This window comes from Pelophylax lessonae (genome assembly GCF_965119305.1).
Source record: "Pelophylax lessonae genome assembly, chromosome: 10".
NCBI classification, from domain to species: Eukaryota; Metazoa; Chordata; class Amphibia; order Anura; family Ranidae; genus Pelophylax; species Pelophylax lessonae.
This window is the reverse complement of record NC_138777.1, coordinates 83,355,756-83,383,429: the sequence shown is the minus strand read 5'-3', so window position 1 is coordinate 83,383,429 and position 27,674 is coordinate 83,355,756. Positions and strand designations below refer to the sequence as shown.

General features: G+C 43.5%; 1 protein-coding gene across 1 annotated transcript in view; it reads right to left on the bottom strand.

Moving 5' to 3' along the window:
- The window catches only part of LOC309565958 (mucin-2-like), a gene marked incomplete at its 3' end in the record, with an annotated part of 251,710 nt that overhangs the window by 22,883 nt on the left and 201,153 nt on the right, over positions 1–27,674 (bottom strand). Inside the window, exons 13-14 of the mRNA XM_082270986.1 lie at positions 12,284–12,353; positions 8,456–8,596 (exon numbers count right to left, since the gene is read on the bottom strand). Coding sequence (XP_082127112.1) covers positions 8,456–8,596; positions 12,284–12,353 — 211 coding nt within the window. The remainder of the gene's footprint in view (positions 1–8,455; positions 8,597–12,283; positions 12,354–27,674) is intronic.

Below are 27,674 nucleotides of genomic sequence, written 5' to 3'. Positions count from 1 at the left end.
TTGTGGTGAAGGTGTTACGCTGACCGGATGAGGAGGCGGTAGAGGATGAGAAAGAGGAGTAGGAGGAGTTAGGAACAGGAGGCAAACTGAAGCACCCTGCAATCCTCGGCGGTGGAAGGAGATGCGCCAAACAAATTTAAAAGGTGTATCTCACACGTACCGATACAGACTATGCCGCATTTTATTTTTTTCACCCCGAAAGGGTGTATATTGAATAGCGGAATAGAAAAAAGTATATAAAATTGGTGATTTTTCAATAGCAGATGTGAACACAGCAGTGTCTTATGTTTTAGGTCACCGTCAGCAGCAGGCTATGAAGGAAAAAAAAAAAAAAAAAATTCCCCTTTTTTTAAATAGCAGATTAGAACAGCACTTTGTAGTAAAATATAGCTGAACGCTGCACACAAGAGACTGATAAAAATATTTTTTTTTCTCCCTCCTACTCCTCCTCAGTGGGCTCAAGTGAGGGCAAAAAGATTGTTCACTGCACCACCCCCCACACAGCAAAATCGATGTAGATCGCTAACAGACGATTGTTCTGTCCTGTGTCTCCTAATCTCTCCCTGCCTACTCTCTCCAGCCTGTCCCTAAAATGCTTTTCTATCTTTCCCTGCCTACACTCCGACCTGTCCCTACATTCTTTTCAGCCACAATGTTTTTTTTTCCTATCTCTGTCCCTAATCAGCAGCAGCCAGCACCGTTGTGTGTGCTCTCTCCCTACACTAGAACAGACTGACGCACACCGCGCTGTGTCTCTAGCTTATAAAGACCTGGGTCACATGCTTCAACTGGCCAATCACAGCCATGCCATTAGTAGGCATGGCTGTGATGGCTTCTATGGCACTCCAGTTAAACGCTTGTTGATTGGCTGTTGAAACCGCGCCATTAAAAGCGCGCCATTACATACAAAACAGGAAATAAAATTACCGAACACGGATTTTAAACCCGAATATACAGTAAAGTTTTCGGGTCCGTGTCCGGGTAACAAAAATCCAATTATCCGGTACGGACCCGAATAATACAGTCCGTGTTCGCTCAACACTAATCTTGGCCCCAACACTGTGTGCCAGAGATATATTCACTTGCCGCTGAACATGGCCATACAGCTCTGGAATGCCCTTCTGCGAGAAATATTTCCTGCCTGGGACCTTCCATTGTGGTGTTCCAATGGCCACAAATTTACGAAAGGCCTCCGAGTCCACCAGTTGATATGGCAGTAGTTGGTGGGCTATCAGTTCCAACAAACCAGCAGTCAAACGTTGGGCAAGAGGGTTATCCGGCGTCATCATTTTTTTACGCTCCAACATTTGGGCCACAGAAGCCTGCCTTTTTCCAGAACAATGTGACAGCGGCATCATGGAAGGTGGAGTGGAGGACAAATGTGAGGAGAGACGAGAAGGAGAAGAGGCTGGACGGTGAGAGCCTGGAGCGTGGCTTTGTGGGTTCTGACGGTGTTGCTCCCACTGAGCTTGGTGATGGGAGTTCCGGTGCCTTCTTAAGGGTTGTCCCTAGGTGAGTGTTGGGCTTACCGTGACTTATGCGTTGACTGCAAAGGCTGTAGATGGCAACACTGTTGTCAGCAACGGACGCATTAAAAAAAGCCCCCACTTCGGAGCCATGTGCCGGCGTTCTGGGAGCGCCAGATGTGACTGTATATGGTTGATGGCTCGCTCCTGATACATTTGCAGTCTGCTTTGTACCTCTTGTGCAATGCAAGTTCTGCCTGCCTCTCCTCCCTATCTGCCGGTCCGTCTCTCCCTCTCAACTCCCCTCCTATTCCACTCTTGTGGGCACCCACGTGACGTCCATAGACACGTCGTCATCATCCACGTCACCTTCCCCACCACTAACAATCGAGATCTCGGAGTAGGCAGCAACAGCGGGGACCAACCTCCTTGGGCTGATCTGGGTACTATCGTCAGACTGCTGAGTGGCGGCTGTTGCTACCTCCTCTTCCTGATCCGATGCCAACAATGGCTGCGCATCGCAAATGTCTTGTAATGGATCTGAAAATAATTCCAGACACTCAAGCGGAGGGTATGTGGTGGTGGTGGTGGTGGTGTCTTTGGGGGTGCGCACTGCAGAGAGTGAAGAGGGTGCAGATAGAGAGGATGAGGAGGGTGCAGAAGAGGAAGGCTGAGTGAGCCACTCAACCAAGTCTGGTGCGTCCTTTGACATATTTGAATGCGCCTTCTGAAACGTCACACTTTGGCTCTGGCCTACTGCTCCTGCCCTACCCCTACCACCCCTGCGTAAGTGTCTGCCTCTTCCTCTGCCTGTCATGTTTTTTAATTACCCTGTGACAAAAGTCTCTAGAGAATAGCAGTATATCTGGAAAAAGATATATAACACCTCACTTCAATCTGTGGTATTGGGGGCCACAGTTTTATCACACCAGTTCTACAAATAATTGGCCAGTAACTGTTGTCACTGTGTGTAGCAGAGTTAACACAGCAACAGAGGCCAAATGTTTCAAAAAATTGGTCAGGGAGATTGGCACTGTGTGTATCAGACTGAACGCAGCAAAAGAGGCAATATTGTTGCAGGACACAAATACACTTGTAAAAGTATACTCAGATAACACCCCACTTCAATATGTGGTATTGGGGGGCCACTGGTCTATCACACCAGTTTGTTCAAAAAATTGGCCAGGGAGTTTGGCACTGTGTGTATCAGACTGAATGCAGCAAAAGAGGCAATATTTTTGCAGGACACAAATGCACTTATAAAAGTATACTCAGATAACACCCCACTTCAATATGTGGTATTGGGGGGCCACTGGTCTATCACACCAGTTGTTCAAAAACTTGGCCAGGGAGTTTGGCACTGTGTGTATCAGACTGAACGCAGCAAAAGAGGCAATATTTTTGCAGGACACAAATACACTTGTAAAAGTATACTCAGATAACACCCCACTTCAATATGTGGTATTGGGGGGGACCCTGGTCTATCATACCAGTTATAATACATTAAAAGTGCTTTTGGCACTGTTTGTAGTATTGCTGCAGCAACGCTCAGTCACCACACCTGTCACAATGCTGCACAGTGCACAATAATACTACTAATCCACTATAATATGCTTTCTACAAAGTATATTATACCGTGGATCACCCCCCCCCCCCATATACTGCACTGCACAGCAATACCAAAAAAATTGCAGCACTTTAAATTACTTTTGTGGACATTAACAGAGCGATTTGCGTGACTTCTGCCGATCTCTAACTGCCCCTAAAGCACAGACTGGATACCTGTCCCTAACCTGAAAAGAGACTGGACCTATACCGAAATAGCAGCCCTGAAAAGGACTTTTGTGGACATTAACAGAGCGATTTGTGTGACTGCTGCCGATCTCTAACTGCCCCTAAAGCACAGACTGGATACCTGCCCCTAACCTGAAAAGATACTGTAGTAGAACTATACCGAAATACCAGCCCTGAAAAGGACTTTTGTGGATCTTAACAGAGCTATTTGTGCCTGGCAATCTCTCCCTGATGCATACAGCAGACCTCTCCCTACGCTGACAAAAAGCAGAATGTGAAATAGCCGCCTGCTCTGGTCTATTTATAGGGTAGGGGGCATGTCCATGTGCTGAAATGTTTCAATTGGCTGTCCCATTCCACCTGATGGCTGTGTCATGGGTCAAAGTTCTCCCCAATGTAAACTAATATGGCCGCCGCGAACAATGCCATGTGTCCGCAAATTTGGCGGGTAGCGAACAAGCAAAATTTGCCGCGAACCGACCGCCGGGCGAACCGCAAAGCCATCTCTAGTCATGGATCCTCGAACCAAGCATAAGGACTCCCCACCCTGGAAATACAGATGGATGGCTTGTCTGTAAACTAGTAAGGCCAAGGGCACTTTGTGCAACCCATTTGGAGCCTTGAAGGGTTTTGATCCCTTGTCTGAGGGGCCTGGTTAATAAAAATGCCACTTGTGTGCAGAGAAGGATGAATCCTGCTTGCTCCGCAGCTCCTTCCCTTTCCAGGATTGCAGGAGAAAGATACTTAGACCTGGTATACCTGCTCCATACCCTGACCTTGGTGTAAGAGGTTAGTCCACTCAGTAATGGTTTGAGACACAAAGGCTGTGGCCCAATCTTTGTAAACACATTTGTCAAAATAGTCAGGGTAAGGAAAACCTTTAGCAGAATGAGCAGGATTGTGAATATCAAATGGAACGGCCACCTCCTCGGCAGCCCCAGGAGTATCTTCAATATTTAAGGTCTCCCATGCAGAGGTGCATACATAAAATATTTTCTTGTGCAGCAATGGTGGCAGAGGAAGTTATACATAAAAAAGAAATAAAAATAATGTTTGCTTCTAATTATAGTATGATTCAATGTACAATGAATTTTGTGAAAATGCTGTGAAACAACATAGTGATCTCTAAGCAGTAATAATGGGCCGAACACCCCGGTTTAGTTCACACTAGAACACCCGAACATGGAAAAAATTTGGACCTGAACCACAAACCCAAATAAAGTCTTTGGGATCCAAACTTTAAAAATCAAAAGACCCCATTTTGAAGGGTATGGGGGGCTGGTTACTGCCCTGGGGGACATGTATCAATGCAAAATTTTTCTTTAAAAAGGATTATTTTTAAGTGAGTAGTGATTTTAATGATGCTTAAAGCGAAGCAATAAAAATGAAAAATTCCTATAAATATAGTGCCTGGGAGGTACCCCTAGTCTGCCTGTAAAGTGGCGCATCTGAATGCAAGTCATGGTCGACAATACAAAAATGTTTAAACGGCATGGGGGTCCCCACCCAATCCTTACAAGGCCCCTTGGTATAAATAAAAGGCGCAGGGCCCACCTGAAATCCATAGCAGACCCTTATATGAGCATGCAGGAAAGGGGGAGGAAACATGCACCCCCCTCCTGAACTATACCAGGCCACATGCCTTCAAAATGGGGGGTGCTTTGGGGTGAGGGTTGTAGGGGTCTACGGGCAGGGGGCCTATCGGAATTTGGAAGCCCTCTTTAACAAGAGAGCCCCCAGATCATGCCCTCCATGTTTATGAGTATGGGGTAAGGACTAGTGCATGTTGGGTTGGTGACGTCACATGGGGGTGGTGTCACCAGGTGGCTTTACCCCAAAATTTAGGAACGGTCAGACGGCAGAGCAGACAGTCAGTGGTTAGCCTTCCTCACAGACGGAGATTTTTTTTTCGGGTTGGGCAGTGCAGCGGGCATTGTTATTGACGATGGATCTACATTAAGAGGCATTGTTTTTTTTTATGTTTTTGTTTTTTTTTTATTAAAGGAATTGCCAAAAACTGTGTGTGTTTTTATTTTATTTTTTTTTACACTTTTTTGGTGAATGAGTAGGGGTACAATGTACCCCATACACATTTACATGGGGGTGTCCAGGATCTGGGGGCCCCCTTGTTAAAGGGGGCTTCCAGATTCCAATAAGCCCCCTGCCCACAGACCCCCACAACTCCCGCCCAGGATTGTGGGGACGAGGCCCTTGTCCCCATCAACATGTGGAGAAGGTGCGCTTTGGTGTGGGGTGGCAGAGCCCCCCTGGCCCAAAGCACTTCCCAATTTTGAGGGCATATGGCCTGCCATGGTTCAGGAGGGGGGGTGCTCACTCGTCCCCCAACCTTTCCTGGCCTGCCAGGCTGCATTTTCGGTTAAGGGTCTGGTATGGATTTTTAGGGGAACCCCTCTTTTTCTTGTTTTTGCTTGGGGTTCCCCCTTGAAAATAATATAAACATCTTAAGGGGAACCCCATGCCAGTTTTTTGTTTTTTGGTGTCGGGTTCCCCTTTAAGACCATGCAATGTTATTATTTTATAGACTTGCATAGAGCTTGCGACTCAGGTCTGAGGGTGTTCAGCCCATCACTACTAACCAGGCAAAAAAGTCCAAGTTCTCCCTGCCCTTATTACTTGCTCACCTTCCTCACTCTCCCCACCCACAATTATCATATTAATATGACATTTTGGGATAAATCAAACCCCTGGAATTCTTGGTGACAATTCTGGGATATTAATCCTGTCCAACTTGCATCCGTTTAAACACTTGTGAACACCTGAGAAGATGAGAAGGATGTGAGCACTCTCAGCACATAAACATTGGCCGCCCAGTGATGCATGCATGTGGAATGTGGGTGTTAAAGCCCACCCTTTTGTTGCTGCACATATGTGTTAGGTAGTCATAAAGGGGTTAACAACTGAAAAATACAGGAGTACAAGTGCTAGCATGTTCTGCCATGTGATCATTATATGGGGTAACTTGTTACAGTGTATTCAGTACAATTCTTTACTGTCAGGCCTTTTCCTTTTAGGTTTTGTTTACACCAGAACGTGATGCAGGAAAGGCATTTTCAGGTGTGTGTTTCCCACACCGCATATGAACCCTCTGCCCTGCTAGATGTGCGTGGGTGCTATTAATTGTTACTGGCACCCCAAGCACATCTAGCAAATGCAGCACATTTGTGGTCACCATACTGCAAGGTACCACAGTACCATGTGGTTCGGTGCGGCACCATTTGTAAAAGTAATACCTGCACTACTTTTTATGGCAGCTCATTGAAATGAAAACTACAGGTGTATGAGCTGATTAAAAATGAAAAAGTCACTCCTATTCAGATACACTGTGCACATTGATCTTCAGAGAAGAAACAGGTAGGAATCTACAACAACATTTGTTAAAATCCTTGCAATGTACATTCATCGCCCAGAGGGTTTTGTTTTCTTAACAAAAGTGGAGTTACTCTTTAAGCATTAGTTTATACTACACTTAGAGGACCTATTTTCCTAATTTCATGACATTACATTTCCTAGAACTAAAGTGGTGTCAAATCTTGAAATAACAGTAAAAGACATTGTTTTTATAATGTTTACACTGTTATAACCATAATGGTAATACATGAGAGTGAGAATCAGAAGGTCTGCATGTTGGAATGCCAGTGTGTTTCAACTAGGGATAGACCGATTATCGGCAAGACTGATATGCACTTTCCCCGATATATCGGTATCGGCCCTGGAACTGGCCGATATTGCTGATATTTTTTTGACATCATTCTGCCTTCTTAGGCCACCTCCCTCGCCTTGGACAGCCTTGTCTGGAGTCGGGACTAGTCTCGCGGGAGTGTATCACAGCCATACACCCACCCACAGCAGCCCGGTGCCAGCCAGCCAGCCACCCACATCCACAGGCCCTGTACCAGCCAGCCAGCAGCACTGTAGCAGTGAGACAGTCAGCCACCCACAGGCCCTGTACCAGCCAGCAAGCCACCCACAGGCCCTGTACCAGCCACCACAGGGCGCCAGCCACCCACCACAGGGTGCCAGCCAGCCAGCCACCCACCACAGGGTGCCAGACAGACAGCCACCCACAGACAGGGTGCCAGACAGCCAGCCACAGGCACTGTACCAGCCAGCTGCTCACAGGCCCTGTACCAGTCAGCCACCCACAGCCCCTGTGCAAGCCACCCACCTACCACAGGGTGCCAGACAGCCACCCCCACAGGGTGCCAGCCACCCACCACAGGGTGCCAGCCAGCCACCCACCACATGGTGACAGCCAGCCAGCCACCCACCACAGGGTGCCAGCAAGCCAGCCACCCACCACAGGGTGCCAGACAGCCAGCCACCCACCGCAGGGTGCCAGCAAGCCCGCAATTAAGCATTAAACAAAAATGAACATGTTCAGTACCAGATTTGTGTCAAAATTTTTCTTTATTTTTCAAAACTTTAAATGTACAAAATATCGGCCCATATCAGCCGATACCGATACGTTGTGACCAAAATATCGGTATCGGCCCTGAAAAAACTATATCGGTCTATCCCTAGTTTCAACTATTATGTTTAAAGAGTAACTCCACTTTGGTTAAAAAAAAAAAATATTCTCCTCTGGGTGATCTCTGTACATTGCAAGGATTTTAACAAACCTTTTGGCAGATTCCTACCTTTTGGTATTCTGAAGAAACAGCTTTTTATTGGTCTGTGTCCATGTGCTGAGTTAATCTGTATGGAAATGGATTTATAATTATCAATCAGCGGCTGCACCTGCTTTTATGAGGAAACTTGCAGGGTCTGCATCCCTTTAGATGTGATTTCCATTTGAGAATATCTCACCAAAAATTACATTTTTTTTGCAGGGGATGCCAAAAATCTGACTTGTATCTTAGTGCAGACTTCTGGGAAGATCAATAAGCCAATCACACAAGCAGGAAATTACATTTCTAGGGGGTGTTCTGTACATCATCTGTGTACAGAATGTTTCCAGGTAACCATATTGTATTGCATTTTACAGAAAATTACAGCACATATAACAAACAAACATTTGTACCTATGGAGAAAGGAGTGGGGAATGTAGTGAGTTTTATAACAGTATTGTTTGTTGACATATCCCTAAATTTCATTTACAAATCGCCCTATGACAGATAGATATTACAGTGTCAATATTTTGTTTACATAAAAAAAAAAAAAATAAGTATATTTACCAGAGGTCTGATTTTTAAAGGAAGGGTCCAAAACTACATACAGCTGCATTATTGGCTTTAACTGAATCACTGCCTGCATTCCAATATTGTTTGCATGAAAAATATAATAATATTTTGCTGGTTCAAACACAACATACGATTCTGCAATGACAATATACAAGTAAATCATATATGTGAAAAATTTCAATCTAAAAAAAAAAAAATTCAAACACATTTTGTACTAAATATGATCAAAAGGCAAAACTGCAAATGCTATAATAAAACATTAAAACATACTTCAATTTGAAAAATCTAAAAAGGTAACATGTTACATAACAGCATAACAATTGTTAAATTTGTGATTTAAAAAAAAAAAAAAAAAAACATACAATTTTTGTCACCTGCTTTATCCTTCCTTGATGAGACAATCTCATCTAACTATGGTAATTTAAAGCCCAACAGAGTATTGGTTAACCTATTTTCATGCACTTTTCACTTTGACAGTGTCGATTTCCTGAAGATAAGTAAAGCGCAAATAAAAAATTAACCAAAGGTAATATCTGCTTGGAGTTTAGTGATCTAATCCTATGCTTCCACAAGCATACTCCCAAAGGTAGGTTATTTTTTTCCCCTTGAATTAGTCATTGTGTAGCTCTTCAGACTCAGACTTTAGGCTCACTTATGCCCATATAATTATTTTGATTTTTATTAATTTTTTTTTTTATATTTTGTTTGATTAGAACATAAAAGCTGTCAGATTTTTATTGTCACCTGGGTCCCATTTTTGGGGGGGGGGAGGGGCTCAATTTGGGAAACCTCTCCAATGGGGAAAAAGACAAGAACACATTGTTAGTGAACCAAGGAAGGTATCAAATTATGTCATTAATATGTGTTTATTGCTGCCTGGGTATTTCCATCCCATTGATACCTGCTCCCCCATTTTTTTTAACACTTAATAGCTATTTAAGGTTGGAGTATGTGTCAAGCTTTTGGTGCTTTTTGTGTCCCTATCAATCCTCTTATATTAAGAACTGGTATCATAGAGACTTTAAGGGAGGGCTGTTTCCCCAGTGGGCAGTAGGGTTCACAGATAAAAATAAAAACTTGAAAAAAATACTTCTTAAAAAAAAAAGTATGCTTTTTAATGGGAAAAGAAATAAACTTTACAAATGTGATTTTATCACTGTATGACTGATTATGTCATGCTGGGTCTCTTCAAACATTGAAGTACCATTAAAATCCAGGCTTATAGCCATTCATTTTCTTCAAATGTCTCCTTAGACATTCTGTAAAATGTGCAGCAGTGGGTGATAAGTTTGTCTTAATTGTTTAGGCTTTCAAACATCCCAGGCCAGATATTCCAGCACCTCCGGCAATATTATATCATCATTATCTGTTTTTTTTTTCTTTATTATTTTCTAGATGTTCAGAGTACAATAATCTATGTCAGTCAGTTAGTCAGATTTGTGTTTATGGTGGTCAACTCATAGAGATAATTATTAATCAGTTTAGAAGGGTAAGCATGAGAATATCTCCCCCTCTTCCATAGGACAGTGATGGTATCTCAAGTTTTCTCCAAGCACTGTCACAAGTGTAATCTCTGAAAAATCAGTCTGGAGTGTTCACAAAGCTTTTTTACCCAGTCTCAGCACTGAAATTACCGGTTGCCACTGGCCAAAGTACATTTAAGGAGGCAGTGCGGCACGGGCAGGCTGGATGAGGTACATGTACTTCATCCAGCTGAGGGCACACAGCACTCCACTCCCATGACCACTATGTCCACACAGCAAAATGAGATTCCCGGTACTTGGCTGCTTTAAGCGGCTAGGGGATCATGTGATCGCTATGCAATCACATGATCACAATGTCAACAAAGCTGTTATTAATGGATTTCATTCATAACAGCTGTGATTCTTATAGTGATGCTGTGTTTGGCCCACAGCTATCACATGGTACCTGGGCAAATCATAGCACACAATAGTAAATCACAACTGTCATGAATTGTTATGCGTTTGCGTCCGGAATTGCTTGAATGATAATTATAATGAGTAGTTTTGTGGAATATTTTTTCACCAGACATGTATTCACAATAAATATTTAGATTTATGGATGGACTTAAATAAAAATATTACATAAAATACAAAAAATATTATGTTGGAAAATATATATATATATATTATGAAATACAATTTGAATAAAAACAAAAAGGATTAATTTCTCCCCAAAAAAAACATGTATAAATATAACTACCAGACAAGAGTCTGTGATTTACGCAGCCTAACAGTTACCCTCCTGCAGGAAGAGTAGGAGTTATGGAAAAAAAAAACAAATGGTACGCTATGATAGTGCTACATAAAAGATAATAAAAATAGGAAAAAATAAAATAAAGTTAAAGAAAAATCCAAAATGATTATTTAATCGGCGGAAGAATAATCTATATATTACAAGAATCAATAATAGGGATTTTTCAAATAATCAATAAATCAGGAAACATCAATGTAACCCTTCCAAAATGGCTGCTGGCTTACAATGGTTGTTACCAGAGTCCTGAAGATCGCTGCCTTTCCCAAAATGTTGTCTTGTTAAGGAGGAGCTGCGTCTTGCATCCTTAAAGTGTCAGATTCTGAGGCGTGTCGGCACTATCCATGTTTATGGGGAAAACATTCAAACTTTTTTCCTGAAACCCATGGTTGCAGGAAAACAATTTACACTGTGTATGGCTGGCCTAAGTGGGGGAAGATCTCTCTAACATAGCCCTGGATAGCAGTATAAGTAACTCTTTCTCACCCTTTGCAAAATTAAAAAAAAAAAAGGTTTACACTGAATACCTAAACGTATACCTAAAAGTTGAAATTGCAGGTATGTATTGGTCTAGTCAATTACCATTGATGTGCATCAGTGGATTGTGCTTGGTAGCAAAAAAATATTTGTCATCTAAGGATTTGGGATCTTGACCAAATTAATATGTTGTGGAGTGCCATATGTGTTTATTTGGTCTCAGGTGTTGCCTAGCAAGGCTTGATGCAGAGAAAGCAAAGAAATATCTGCTGCTGCTGCTGTTGCAACTAAAAAAAATGTGTTTGGAAACAGAACATATAGAGAAACCTTTTAAAGAAGGACAAGCTATTGACCTAACTTAAGTGCCTGGAGTGGAAATATTAGAGATCAGTTACATTGTGTTGGCTAATGCCCCGTACACACATGCAGATTATCTGCAGACTTTTGTCTGCAGACTTACCTTTTCTATGTAGTGCAAGGGCCTGCCGGATTGCATACAAATTGAAAGTGTTTAGGTTTGACCTCATATTATATGGTTTTGGTAAGTCTGCAGACAAAAGTCTGCAGATAATCTGCACGTGTGTATGGGGCATTAGGCTGGGTTTCCCTGCATCCAATTTGCATGACAGGAGAGTGTGACTGGCTCTAAATGGAGTCAGTTCACACACCTCTGGGGCAGCTGCGGCCCGCTTTGGAAAAGGGTTCTGTGTGTCTTTGGCTCCATTTCAGGTGCAAATACAGGCAACAATTTGGACCTGATTCACACCTGAATTGGTGAACAGGGAAGCACCAGACCCCTGCTGTGACCCGCGGCCACATCAGTGTGAACCCAGCCTTAATATATGAATGTTAATGCATTAATACCTGAATGTTTATGCGTGTTGTGACAGATATTAATGTGTATAACATTAAGATAGACCATTCAATTTAAAAGGGCTGCCAATGCAATACAACCCAGCCAAAAATGGTCATGATCCTTTTCTTCAATGCAGACCATGGCATGTGTAAAATGATACACTGTGCATTGCTCACTACTATATTATGGGTTGAGGTGTCATTAAAGTTTCATACCTGTATACACTGGTAGGGAAGCTGGCATTTCATTCACAGTGACATAGCCATCAGAATATATAGTCAATGTCTAGGAAATAAAACATGTAAAAACATCTTTAGGAACTGATTGAATCTAATAAGTAGATACTGTGAATCTTAATTAGGTGTTTAATTGTATAAATTGAACAAATGAAAGGTCAGAATGCTGGCAGTAACAATCAGGACAAGAGGAAAAAGCATTTCTTCATTTCTATGTTATATATACAGATATAAAACAAAAGCATTGATTATAAAGTATGAGCTTAGGTTTCAAAGCTTCCTTTCTGGAAGGAAACTGTCAGTGTCAGGCCAATCAGGTGGGGGCAGGGAATTAAAATATATACTGATGAAAATAAACAATGAATGGTTTCATCAATAACATCTAATGTAGTCCTCTCTGATCCAAGCCTGACTATTTTCAAAAAAAGGTAGCTGGTTATCATTGTCTGGGGACAGGTGAATACAATTCTCTTTCACAAATCATTCCACTGCACTAAAGGCCCTCTCTGGCATGGCACTTGGAGAAGGGAAGATTAGTACCTTGAGTGTACATTGGTCCAGGTCTGGCCAGTGGTACATCCTAAAGTACTGGCCAGTAGCTCATGCTTTTAAAGAATATGTTAATATGGATTAACCCAGGCCAGGATGTTAACACTAGATAAAATGGAGGAGTTGTTAATGTCTGATGGAATATGTCTTGGGACCCCCAAGCAGGAACTGGATAAAGAGGGCTGTACTGAATCAATTGAAACACTAGCAGGTTTTCCAAGTTGGAATTCAGAAGCTGGGTGTGGGGGTGTTTTTTTTTTTTTACTCAAAAAAGTTGGGCAGGGTAAACTTGGTGTGGGAAGGTTGTTACTAGAGGCACTGGGGACGGGAGTGGATGATAAGTGCTGCTGTGGTTCCAGGACTCACTTTACCATAGCTCCATAACCCTTTCCACTACTCATTTAGGGAAAGGCCAGAAGCCTATGGCCATTGGATCGCATGCTTAAAGGGGTAGTAAAGCTAAAAAAGAAACAAACCCTGCAAGGCAGTATCACAATGTGCTTGTATGTGCACATGCATGAGAGAGTCATGGCCATGGCACAGAGCTTTGAAGGAACAGTATGGGTATGCCCTTCGTTCAGAGCACATGCACCGGTGACGTCACTGGCTGCTGCTCCCTAGAACATCTCCTAAACGGTGCGTATTTAGGAGATATTCATTTCACCTACAGATAAGCTTTATTATAAGCATACCTGCAGGTTAAAATCAAAATACAGATTTTACTACCATTGGTCAGAGGAATTTTCTCTCCATTTGCAGCTATCTGCCTCTCCCAATGCATTGTGGAATGGCGGGCACCCTGAGTCTGTTGCATTCCCCCTTCAGCTACGCCACCAGTGCCCTGAACCTGTAGTAATCTTTTCCTCCCTTTCACTAGATGGATCAGAAGTTGTCAATGGGGTCAAAATAGAAAATGTACAGCTCACTCTTCTAGTATGGACATACGACCCACGAAAGACTCAGCCTTCTTTTCGTCAAAGATATAATGTAACAAAAAAAGGTGTTCGACACATCAAGTATAGGGTTGAGCGGACACCTAGATGTCCGTGTTCGACGGGTTCGGCCGAACTTTAAAAAAAAGTCCGGGTCCGTGTCCCGGACTTTTACCGAACTTTTCCCGGACACCGAACCCCATTGAAGTCAATGGGGACCCGAACTTTAAGGCACTAAAATGGCTCTAAAACACCAAAGGAAAGGGCTAGAGTGCTGCAAATGGCAGCAAAACGTAATTAAGAGCATGGCAAGTGCTCTGCAAACAAATGTGGATAGGGAAATAACTTAAAACAACAAAAAAAAACAGAAAAATAAAACAATGTTCTTCTTCATCTCTGAAGGACGAGGCCCATATGGAGTAGGAGGGAGGTTGAGGTGGTGGTGGATGTGGCGGTGACATAGGCGTGCGCACAGGGTGTGCTGGGTGTGCCTGGGCACACCCTAATCACCTAGGGCACATAGCATTGCCAGTGAGGAGATGGGAAAGATCTCCCTGGGACCTGCTCTGCTCTATTTCTCCTTGCCTACAGGTACATGGCCCCGATACATTACTCTCCCTGCTGGCAAACACATGCATGTGTATTTCAACTTTGGGGTGCACACCTTAATGCAATAGGCTGCGCACACCTATGGGCGGTGTAGGTGGAAGCGGCGGTGGAGGAGGACCAGGGCCGGATTAACAGCATCATGGGCTTGGTGCTGAGGATTTTGAAGGGCCTTAAGGGCCGTGCCTTGCCATGCACCCAGAGGAGGAAGGGTGCAGCCATGCATGCCTAATTCAACATGGGATGCTGTCTCTGAAGCCCATAAACACATCCATGCATCGCCAACTGTCCCTCCTTGTCCGGCCTTCACGCTGTGTGGGGAGGTTCTGAGGGTGCTGCCTGGGGAAGCGAGCATAGAAGCCAGACTTCTGTGTTTACAAGTGACAGAAGAGCGGTAACAGTGAATATGGCCAACCCGGGGCCTATATAAAAGGTAGGGGCCTGGAGCTGCAGCTCCAATAGCCCCTACATTAATCTGGCCCTGAGGAGGAGGACGAGGTAGCCAACACTGCTTCTTTTCAAAAATTTTAAATGAGGGTACACCCCAAAAGAGTGAGAAAGAGCAAAAATGGAACAATGGGTGGGTAAGGTCGGTATCCATTGCTATTCTGCATAAGGTACGGAAAAGTCCCGTGGGATCCATGCCTGGTTCATTTTAATGAACGTGAGCTTGTCCACATTGTCTCTGGACAGGCGGCTGCGCTTGTCTGTTATAACGCCCCCAGCCGTGCTAAATACCCGTTCAGATAATACACTGGCTGCAGGGCACGCCAGCACCTCCAAGGCGTAAAGGGCAAGCTCAGGCCATGTGCCCAATTTGGAGACCCAGAAGTTGAAGGGGGCAGACCCGTCATTCACTACATGTAGGCGTGTGCACACATACTGCTCCACCATGTTGGTAAAATGCTGCCTCCTGCTAAGACGTTCCATCTGAGCTGCTGGTGCTGCTGTTTGTTGTGGCGTGCTGACAAAGCTTTTCCACATTTCGGCCATGCTAACCCTGCCTTCTGAGGTGCTGGCGGTGCCCTGGTTGCGTTGGCGACCTCCTCCTCCTCCTCCTCTGCCTTGTGCTTCCACTGTGGCCCCGCTGTCAGATGGGAATGCCAGCAGCATGGCGTCTACCAGCGTGCGCTTGTACTCGCGCATCTTGCGATCGCGCTCCAGTGAGTGAATTAAGGACGTTACGTTGTCCTTGTAACGGGGATCCAGCAGCGTGGCCACCCAGTAATCAGCACAAGTTAGAATGTGGGCAACTCGGCGGTCGTTGTGGAGACACTGCAGCATGTAATCGCTCATGTGTGCCAGGCTGCCCAGAGGCGACGAAAGGCTGTCCTCTGTGGGAGGTGTATCGTCCGTGTCCTCTGTATCCCCCCAGCCACGCACCAGTGATGGCCATGAGCTGGCCTGGGTGCCACCCTGCTGTGAACATGGTTCCATCTCCTCCTCCAGCTCCTCCTCCTCCTCATCCTCCTCATCCTCCAGAACTGTGCCCCTGCTGGACAATTGTGTCCCTGGCGTTTGTGTGTGCAGGAACCCACCCTCGGAGCCCCTTGCGAATGACTGCCCTGAAAGCCTTTGAAATGTTACCTCTTCATCCTCCTCCTCCTCCTCCTCATCCTGTGCCACATCCTCTTCCATCATCGCCCAAATTGTTTTTTCAAGGAGGCATAGAAGTGGGATAGTTAAGCTGAGAATGGCGTCATTGCCACTGGCCATGTTGGTGGAGTACCCAAAACAGCGCAACAAGGCACAATATATGCAAATGTCAAATATGCAAACTATGCCGCAATTTAATGTTTTTTACACCAAAAGGGTGTGTATTGAATAGCGGAATAGGATAAAAAACTGTGTATCTCACACGTACAAACACAGACTAGGCCCGATTAAATTTTTTCCTACCCTAAAGGGAGGATGAGGAAGAGGAGTATGGAACATGCAGCACCCTCAAATCTTCAGAAGTATGAGATGAACCCCAAAAACTTGGAAAGGTGGATCTCTCTCACACGTACCAACACAGACTATCCCCCAATTTAACTGATCCCCAAAGGTTTTTGATTAAATAGCGGAATAGAAAATATGATCCAAAAAAAGTGTATGTATATCACACGTACACAACCACACTAGGCCCCAATTACTATTGTTTGTACCCCTAAAAGGCTAGGAGTAGGGGGAGTATGGAACAGGCAGCACCCTCAAACCTTCAGAAGTATGAGATGAACCCCAACAACTTGGAAAGGTGGATCTCTCTCACACGTACCAACACAGACTATCCCCCAATTTAACTGATCCCCAAAGGTTTTTGATTAAATAGCGGAATAGAAAATATGATCCAAAAAAAGTGTATGTATATCACACGTACACAACCACACTAGGCCCCAATTACTATTGTTTGTACCCCTAAAAGGCTAGATGAGGAGTAGGGGGGGTATGGAACAGGCAGCACCCTCAAACCTTCAGAAGTATGAGATGAACCCCAACAACTTGGAAAGGTGGATCTCTCTCACACGTACCAACACAGACTATCCCCCAATTTAACTGATCCCCAAAGGTTTTTGATTAAATAGCGGAATAGAAAATATGATCCAAAAAAAGTGTATGTATATCACACGTACACAACCACACTAGGCCCCAATTACTATTGTTTGTACCCCTAAAAGGCTAGGAGTAGGGGGAGTATGGAACAGGCAGCACCCTCAAACCTTCAGAAGTATGAGATGAACCCCAACAACTTGGAAAGGTGGATCTCTCTCACACGTACCAACACAGACTATCCCCCAATTTAACTGATCCCCAAAGGTTTTTGATTAAATAGCGGAATAGAAAATATGATCCAAAAAAAGTGTATGTATATCACACGTACACAACCACACTAGGCCCCAATTACTATTGTTTGTACCCCTAAAAGGCTAGATGAGGAGTAGGGGGGGTATGGAACAGGCAGCACCCTCAAACCTTCAGAAGTATGAGATGAACCCCAACAACTTGGAAAGGTGGATCTCTCTCACACGTACCAACACAGACTATCCCCCAATTTAACTGATCCCCAAAGGTTTTTGATTAAATAGCGGAATAGAAAATATGATCCAAAAAAAGTGTATGTATATCACACGTACACAACCACACTAGGCCCCAATTACTATTGTTTGTACCCCTAAAAGGCTAGGAGTAGGGGGAGTATGGAACAGGCAGCACCCTCAAACCTTCAGAAGTATGAGATGAACCCCAACAACTTGGAAAGGTGGATCTCTCTCACACGTACCAACACAGACTATCCCCCAATTTAACTGATCCCCAAAGGTTTTTGATTAAATAGCGGAATAGAAAATATGATCCAAAAAAAGTGTATGTATATCACACGTACACAACCACACTAGGCCCCAATTACTATTGTTTGTACCCCTAAAAGGCTAGATGAGGAGTAGGGGGGGTATGGAACAGGCAGCACCCTCAAACCTTCAGAAGTATGAGATGAACCCCAACAACTTGGAAAGGTGGATCTCTCTCACACGTACCAACACAGACTATCCCCCAATTTAACTGATCCCCAAAGGTTTTTGATTAAATAGCGGAATAGAAAATATGATCCAAAAAAAGTGTATGTATATCACACGTACACAACCACACTAGGCCCCAATTACTATTGTTTGTATCCCTAAAAGGCTAGGAGTAGGGGGAGTATGGAACAGGCAGCACCCTCAAACCTTCAGAAGTATGAGATGAACCCCAACAACTTGGAAAGGTGGATCTCTCTCACACGTACCAACACAGACTATCCCCCAATTTAACTGATCCCCAAAGGTTTTTGATTAAATAGCGGAATAGAAAATATGATCCAAAAAAAGTGTATGTATATCACACGTACACAACCACACTAGGCCCCAATTACTATTGTTTGTACCCCTAAAAGGCTAGATGAGGAGTAGGGGGGGTATGGAACAGGCAGCACCCTCAAATCTTCAGAAGTATGAGATGAACCCCAAAAACTTGGAAAGGTGGATCTCTCTCACACGTACCAACACAGACTATCCCCCAATTTAACTGATCCCCAAAGGTTTTTGATTAAATAGCGGAATAGAAAATATGATCCAAAAAAAGTGTATGTATATCACACGTACACAACCACACTAGGCCCCAATTACTATTGTTTGTACCCCTAAAAGGCTAGATGAGGAGTAGGGGGGGTATGGAACAGGCAGCACCCTCAAACCTTCAGAAGTATGAGATGAACCCCAACAACTTGGAAAGGTGGATCTCTCTCACACGTACCAACACAGACTATCCCCCAATTTAACTGATCCCCAAAGGTTTTTGATTAAATAGCGGAATAGAAAATATGATCCAAAAAAAGTGTATGTATATCACACGTACACAACCACACTAGGCCCCAATTACTATTGTTTGTACCCCTAAAAGGCTAGATGAGGAGTAGGGGGGGTATGGAACAGGCAGCACCCTCAAATCTTCAGAAGTATGAGATGAACCCCAAAAACTTGGAAAGGTGGATCTCTCTCACACGTACCAACACAGACTATCCCCCAATTTAACTGATCCCCAAAGGTTTTTGATTAAATAGCGGAATAGAAAATATGATCCAAAAAAAGTGTATGTATATCACACGTACACAACCACACTAGGCCCCAATTACTATTGTTTGTACCCCTAAAAGGCTAGATGAGGAGTAGGGGGGGTATGGAACAGGCAGCACCCTCAAACCTTCAGAAGTATGAGATGAACCCCAACAACTTGGAAAGGTGGATCTCTCTCACACGTACCAACACAGACTATCCCCCAATTTAACTGATCCCCAAAGGTTTTTGATTAAATAGCGGAATAGAAAATATGATCCAAAAAAAGTGTATGTATATCACACGTACACAACCACACTAGGCCCCAATTACTATTGTTTGTACCCCTAAAAGGCTAGATGAGGAGTAGGGGGGGTATGGAACAGGCAGCACCCTCAAACCTTCAGAAGTATGAGATGAACCCCAACAACTTGGAAAGGTGGATCTCTCTCACACGTACCAACACAGACTATCCCCCAATTTAACTGATCCCCAAAGGTTTTTGATTAAATAGCGGAATAGAAAATATGATCCAAAAAAAGTGTATGTATATCACACGTACACAACCACACTGGGCCCCAATTACTATTGTTTGTACCCCTAAAAGGCTAGATGAGGAGTAGGGGGAGTATGGAACAGGCAGCACCCTCAAACCTTCAGAAGTATGAGATGAACCCCAACAACTTGGAAAGGTGGATCTCTCTCACACGTACCAACACAGACTATCCCCCAATTTAACTGATCCCCAAAGGTTTTTGATTAAATAGCGGAATAGAAAATATGATCCAAAAAAAGTGTATGTATATCACACGTACACAACCACACTGGGCCCCAATTACTATTGTTTGTACCCCTAAAAGGCTAGATGAGGAGTAGGGGGAGTATGGAACAGGCAGCACCCTCAAACCTTCAGAAGTATGAGATGAACCCCAACAACTTGGAAAGGTGGATCTCTCTCACACGTACCAACACAGACTATCCCCCAATTTAACTGATCCCCAAAGGTTTTTGATTAAATAGCGGAATAGAAAATATGATCCAAAAAAAGTGTATGTATATCACACGTACACAACCACACTAGGCCCCAATTACTATTGTTTGTACCCCTAAAAGGCTAGATGAGGAGTAGGGGGGGTATGGAACAGGCAGCACCCTCAAACCTTCAGAAGTATGAGATGAACCCCAACAACTTGGAAAGGTGGATCTCTCTCACACGTACCAACACAGACTATCCCCCAATTTAACTGATCCCCAAAGGTTTTTGATTAAATAGCGGAATAGAAAATATGATCCAAAAAAAGTGTATGTATATCACACGTACACAACCACACTAGGCCCCAATTACTATTGTTTGTACCCCTAAAAGGCTAGGAGTAGGGGGAGTATGGAACAGGCAGCACCCTCAAACCTTCAGAAGTATGAGATGAACCCCAACAACTTGGAAAGGTGGATCTCTCTCACACGTACCAACACAGACTATCCCCCAATTTAACTGATCCCCAAAGGTTTTTGATTAAATAGCGGAATAGAAAATATGATCCAAAAAAAGTGTATGTATATCACACGTACACAACCACACTAGGCCCCAATTACTATTGTTTGTACCCCTAAAAGGCTAGATGAGGAGTAGGGGGAGTATGGAACAGGCAGCACCCTCAAATCTTCAGAAGTATGAGATTGTGTTCACTGTACCCCACAAAGATTGAGTTCACTGCACCCCACAATGATTGTGTTCACTGCACCCCACAAAGATTGTGTTCACTGCACCTCACAAAGATTGTGTTCACTGTACCCCCCAAAGATTGTGTTCACTGCACCCCACAAAGATTCTGTTCACTGTACCCCACAAAGATTGTGTTCACTGCACCCTAAAAGGATGTTGTTCACTGCACCCCACAAAGATTGTGTTCACTGCACCCTAAAAGGATGTTGTTCACTGCACCCCAAAAAGATTGTGTTCACTGTACCCCCCCAAAGATTGTGTTCACTGCACCCCACAAAGATTGTGTTCACTGCACCCCAAAAAGATTGTGTTCACTGTACCCCCCAAAGATTGTGTTCACTGCACCCCAAAAAGATTGTGTTCACTGTACCCCCCAAAGATTGTGTTCACTGCACCCCACAAAGATTCTGTTCACTGTACCCCACAAAGATTGTGTTCACTGCACCCCAAAAAGATTGTGTTCACTGTACCCCCCCAAAGATTGTGCTCACTGCACCCCACAAAGATTCTGTTCACTGCACCCCACAAAGGATTTTGTTCACTGCACCCCAAAAAGATTGTGTTCACTGCACCCCAAAAAGGATTTTGATCACTGCACCCCAAAAAGGATGTTGTTCACTGCACCCCAAAAATGATTTTGTTCACTCCACCCCAAAAAGATTGTGTTCACTGCACCCCACAAAGATTGTGTTCACTGCACCCCAAAAAGATTGTGTTCACTGTACCCCCCAAAGATTGTGTTCACTGCACCCCACAAAGATTCTGTTCACTGTACCCCACAAAGATTGTGTTCACTGCACCCCAAAAAGATTGTGTTCACTGCACCCCAAAAAGGATGTTGTTCACTGCACCCCAAAAAGGATGTTGTTCACTCCACCCCAAAAAGATTGTGTTCACTGCACCCCACAAAGATTGTGTTCACTGCACCCCAAAAAGATTGTGTTCACTGCACCCCAAAAATGATTTTGTTCACTGCACCCCAAAAAGGATTTTGTTCACTGCACCCCAAAAAGGATGTTGTTCACTCCACCCCAAAAAGATTGTGTTCACTGCACCCCAAAAAGATTGTGTTCACTGCACCCCACAAAGGATTTTGTTCACTGCACCCCAAAAAGATTGTGTTCACTGCACCCCAAAAAGGATGTTGTTCACTGCACCCCAAAAAGGATTTTGTTCACTGCACCCCAAAAAGATTGTGTTCACTGCACCCCACAAAGGATTTTGTTCACTGCACCCCACAAAGATTGTGTTCACTGCACACCAAAAAGGATTGTGTTCACTGCACCCCAAAAAGATTTTGTTCACTGCACCCCAAAAAGATTGTGTTCACTGCAGCCCAAAAAGATTGTGTTCACTGCAGCCCAAAAAGATTGTGTTCACTGCAGCCCAAAAAGATTGTGTTCACTGCAGCTCACACACAGAAAAATGGATGTGGATCACTGACACCTGCCTATCTCCAATCCCACACCACACAGCAATATCGATTGTAGTTTGTAGAACACAGTTTCCCTAAAATTCAGCAGACTCTGTCCCTAACAGGATTGAGAAGAGATCGTAGATCAGGATTGAGTGCAGATTCACCCCACCCCCCACACAGCAATATCGATTGTAGTTTGTAGAAGACACTGACCCTATAATTCAGCAGACTCTATCCCTAAAATGCCTACAACTCGCCCTGCCTAAACACTCCGACCTGTCCCTCAATTCTATCCGGACACAAATGGTTTTTTCCTGCCTATCTTTCCCTAATCAGCAGCCAGCACATTGATGTGTGCTCTGTCCCTTAGCTAAGCAGCAGAATGACGCTGCTGCGGCGGCTGCCTCGAACTTATAAAGACTTGGTCACATGCTTCAGACGGCCAATCACAGCTACTAAGACATTTGCAGGCATGGCTGGGATGGCTTAAGGCACACCAGTTAAACGATTGTTGATTGGCTGTTGAAAGCCCGCCATGAAAAGAGCGCCAAAGCATGCAAAACCCGGAAATAAAACGACCGAACACGGATTTTTACCCGAACATACAGTAAAGTGTCCGTGTCCGTGTTCGGGTAAAAAAAATCCAATTATTCGGTACGAACACGAATAATACAGTCCGTGTTCGCTCAACACTAATCAAGTATTCTCCAAATTTTCACTTTTTTATAAGCATTATAACCAGAAATTCACCAATGTGTTTTTGTCTCATAGGGTCTTAATCACTGCTGGATTGTAAGAAACATAAACATCTTTTTTAAAAGATGCCCCTTAGTTGCGGGCATAGGTTCTCTTTTGGAGAGACTGACAGTGGGTCAATGCTCATATTCAATCATTGGTCCAGCATTGTCACCTTCTTTATTTACTTATTCAAATGTTGATAGAAGGAGGCCTGTGGATGTGGTGTATCTAGGTTTTGCAAAAGCATTCAATACAGTTCCCCATAAACGCTTAATCTACAAACTGAGATCTGTAGGCATTAACCATAGAATTTGTTCTAGGATAGAAAACTGGTTAAAGGGGCGTGTCCAAAGGGAGATGATAAATAACGTGTACACAGGCGGTCTGGAGTGGTAAATGGGTTACCCCAGAGAATCTGTCTTGGGACCAATTCTGTTTAATTTATTTATAAATGATATAGAGAATGAGATAAATAGCTCAATCTCAAATTTTATGGACGACACAAAAATAAGCAGGGCAATAACTTTACATCAGGATATAGGAATTTTAAAGAAACACCTGAATAAAATAATAGAGTGAGCAACTACATGGCAGCTGAGGTTTAATGTGGAGAAATGTAAAGTAATGCACTCGGTGGGCTAAAAACAAAACAAAATGCAAACTACTCACTTGGACGACAACTCCTGGGGGAATCCAAGATGGAGAAAGATCTGGGGATCCTAGTAGAAGACACACTGCACAATAGCATGCAATGTCAAGCTGCGGCTACCAAAGCCAACAGAATATTAGCATACATAAAAAGGGTGTTAAATGGGTGAAAAAATAGGCGCTGGTGATTAGGGATGATCGAAACGGTTTGGGTCGACCATCGGTTCGACCAGAACATTGGCTGTTCGAGGTTCGGCCGAATTTAGAACTTTTTGCCCAAAAAGTTCGGAAAGCGGCAACCAGACCCGACCAAAATGCAATGGGACAGGAAATGGGCTTTAAAAGCCCATGATTGGACCAGAACCATTAGCAAAAGCCAATTGAGGGGGCAGGAGAATGCTAGGAATGTGATTGGAGTGACTAGGGGGTCCATAGACCAATCATTAGTGAATACACCCCCCAGTATATAAGATAGCCCCCGCCAAATTCCTAGCATTGTTATACAGGGACAAGGAAGAGAGTGGAAGCAGTTCGTGGACTTCTGCTACAAAGTGCAGTTATTAGTGTGAGGAAAGGGATATCTAGTGTAGTTAGGGTGCTCTTTTACACTTTAGTTAGCTTTAATAATTTAGTTTCTGTAGGGAAAGTGTTAAGTGCCAGGGTGACCGTAGTGTAGTGTAGGGTGAACTGACAGTGACTGCTATGGCAGGGTGACCAAACCCTTCCATATCAGGGTGACCGCTATAGAGAAAAGCTAGTTTTTCTGAAGTCACTTTCGCTGCAGTAATATGGCTTCGCCCCTGTCAGCTTGCTTTTTGGCTTCAGGCGTCTATAGGGATTTTTAGAGCACATGTTTGGAGTCAGGCATGACATCTGAACATGTGTATAGGGGGTATATATACACACTCGTGTATGAATATATACACCTGCACATATATAGGTGTGAAAGGAGCAGAAAACACATTCCTTGCGCTAATGAAATAATTAACACCGATATAGTTACGCTCCTATCACACCTATATATGTCTAAGTGTAAAATACATATAAGTATGTGTGTATATATACCACTATACACAAGTTCAGATGTTTTGCCTGCCTCCAAAGAACCCAAAAAAATGCCCAAAAAAACGCTAGCGCCAAAAAAAAAAAAATGCCCAGGTGTGTTTTTGCAGGCATTTTTTGGGAGTTTTTGGAGGCAGGCAAAACATCTGAACTTGTGTATATGGGTATATATACACACATACTTATATGTATATATACACCTAGACATATATAGGTGTGATAGTAGCAGAAATATATGCTTGTGCTAATATTATATATGTCTAAGTGTAAAATACATATAAGTATGTGTGTATATATACCACTATACTTTTGGGAGGTTCGAGTGTTCTCCTCGAACCAAACTTTTCAAAAGTTCGATCATCCCTACTGGTGATCAGTGGTAGTGTTCAAGGTGTACTGAGGGTATTATGTATATTGTCTACACCAGGGATTCCCAAACTATGGCCCTGCAGCTGTTGCAGAACTACACGTCCCATGAGGCATTGTAAAATGCATTTCACTACAATGCATTTCGCGGTTATCGCGATAGACTTCCTGATGACCCGATAACCGCGAAATGCATTGTGGTCTGTAAACCGGAAATAGAGTAAACCAGCGACGTCATTTCCTGCTTTGGTCTGGAACGCACACCACCGCTGCCACGCTACATGGGCTGTGAAGGAAGGAAACTGTAATACATTACAGAGCACCAGAGCGGTCACCTCCACAGACCCCAAACAAACTACAGCGCTTCCACCTAGTGCCAGGAAAAGGCACTACACTCTGTAAGCAGCCAATTTTTATCTTTTTTTTCATAAAAACGGATTTACACTATATTTTGGCTTCCCTATCATATTTTTCCACATAAACCTGCTTGAGACCCTATCCTGCGGTCCAGATCCAGATTGGAACATCTACCACCCACTTTCGGATTGGATAAGCCCGGTGGAGGATTGATCCATCCTTAAAGGGATCAAAAGCGATCTAGGTCCTTGTGGCCTAAAGCCATCTGGTAAGCAGCAAATATTGCTGAATTTTATCAAGAGCACTAATCGGAGCACAAAATCAATTTGAAGATTTTATTAAATCACCACGGACTTTTTTCACCAATTGCACAAAAATATATATGAGTTACATATCTTACATATTTTTATTGCTAATTACATGCGTTTTTATGTCACGCAAGGTTTTATAATACAATCACAAGTGTCACCAAATTGCATTTTTATTATCACCAAAGTCACCCTTTTTTATATACACAGAGATATATATTTTTACTAGGTTGATATTATAAAGGTTTACATTATGGTATTATAAATGATTTTAAGGTCCACCTTTTATCTATTTATTTATTAATAATTTATTGGTAAATAAGGTTTACCTTTTACATATGAATGTAATTTATTGGTGTAGACAATATACATAATACCCTCAGAACACCTTGAACACTACCACTGATCACCAGCGCCTATTTTTTCACCCATTTAACATTTGTATTTTTTTGGCATACCACCATTAAAATAAAAAAGGGCAGCAGGTATTTGCATCACATCGAGGGCCAAAACACTAAAACCAGGCGCCTTCACCTTTTAAATCTATACATAAAAAGGGGATATACTCCAGAGATAAAGCTATAATCCTTCCACTTTATAAAACCCTGGTCTGGCCACATCTGGAGCAGGGGCGTAACTACAGGGGTTGCAGGGGTTGCGATTGCTACCGGGCCCCATGCTCCAGGGGGCCCAGTAGCAAACCAGTGGGTGAACTTCCAGGATTGCAAAAGTCACACTTGCGACCGGGCCCTGGCATTACACCACTGTGGGGAGGCTCAAAGATTGCAGGAAGGGAGCCCACTGCAGAACTTGTGAAAGGATCCTGCTGCGGGACCGTAATAAAAGGCCATGCAACGAGAGTAAAGAGCCCCAGGATTAGTGGGAAGAGCCCTGGGCTTGAAGGGAAGGGCCCCGGCCAGGGATCTGGGGGGGCCCTTCATGGTTTCTTGCATCGGGGCCCTGAAGGCTCTAGTTACGCCTCTGATCTGGAGTATTCTGTCCAGTCCTCAGAAGGGATGTGCTGGAGCTGGAGAGAGTCCAGAAAAGGGCTACAAAATTAATAGGGGGACTGGAGGACCTCAATTACGAGGAAGGACTACAAGCACTTAACTTGTTCTTACTGGAGAAGAGACACTTGAGAGGGGACTTGATAGCGATTTACAAATACCTCAATGGTAATAGCACAATAGACAAGTAAATTCTCCTGCTCTCAGGTACTGCATTATAGGGAAGGCTGTGTTGTTGGCATCTAGGCTCTTGCTGCCCTCTCAGGATGATGGGCATCCACATGAACTAGAAACATAAAAAAAAACAAGAGAGTGCAATATCATAAGACATTTATTGTAAAGTAAAAGAGAATGCCATACATTACAACTCACAAACATATGTGGAAAATATGCATTTAAAAAATCATATTGCAGTCAGGAGACCTCCAGGGCTGGGATACTTTTCAGTACTGCAGGACGACTGGAAGGCGTCTGTACCAATGGGGCTGATGCATTTCAAGGGAGAACCCATCTTGCTGTGATGAAGAGGGTTCTCCTTTGAAACGTGTCAGCCCCATCAGTACGGACACCTTCCAGTCCTCCTGCAGTACTGAAAAGTATCCCAGTCCTGGAGGGCTCCACCTGCAAAAGGATTTTTATATGCATATTTTCAGCATACTTTTGGGAGTATGATGTATGGCATTCTCTTTTACTTTACAATAAATGTCTTATGATATTTCACTAGGTCGGTGCACCTTTCTATTGTTTTTTTTTATATACCTCAATGGTAATCCCAGTGTAGGAAAATAACGATTTAGTCTCAGGGAGTGTAAGAAGACACGGCCACACAATGAAATTGGAGGAGAAGCGGTTTAACCTTAAGCTGCAAAGGGGTTTTTTCACCGTCAGGGCGATAAGGATGTGGAACTCTCTTGCACAAATAGTGGTGTCAGCAGGGAGTATTGATATTTTTAAAAGATTCTTGGATGTGTATCTTAAAAAACATAACCTACATGGATATGGGAAATGATTACTGACACACATACCACATCCATACATAGCACATCCTAGAGACAGATATGTTCATAGAAAATTACTGCAAAGGAAGCACAG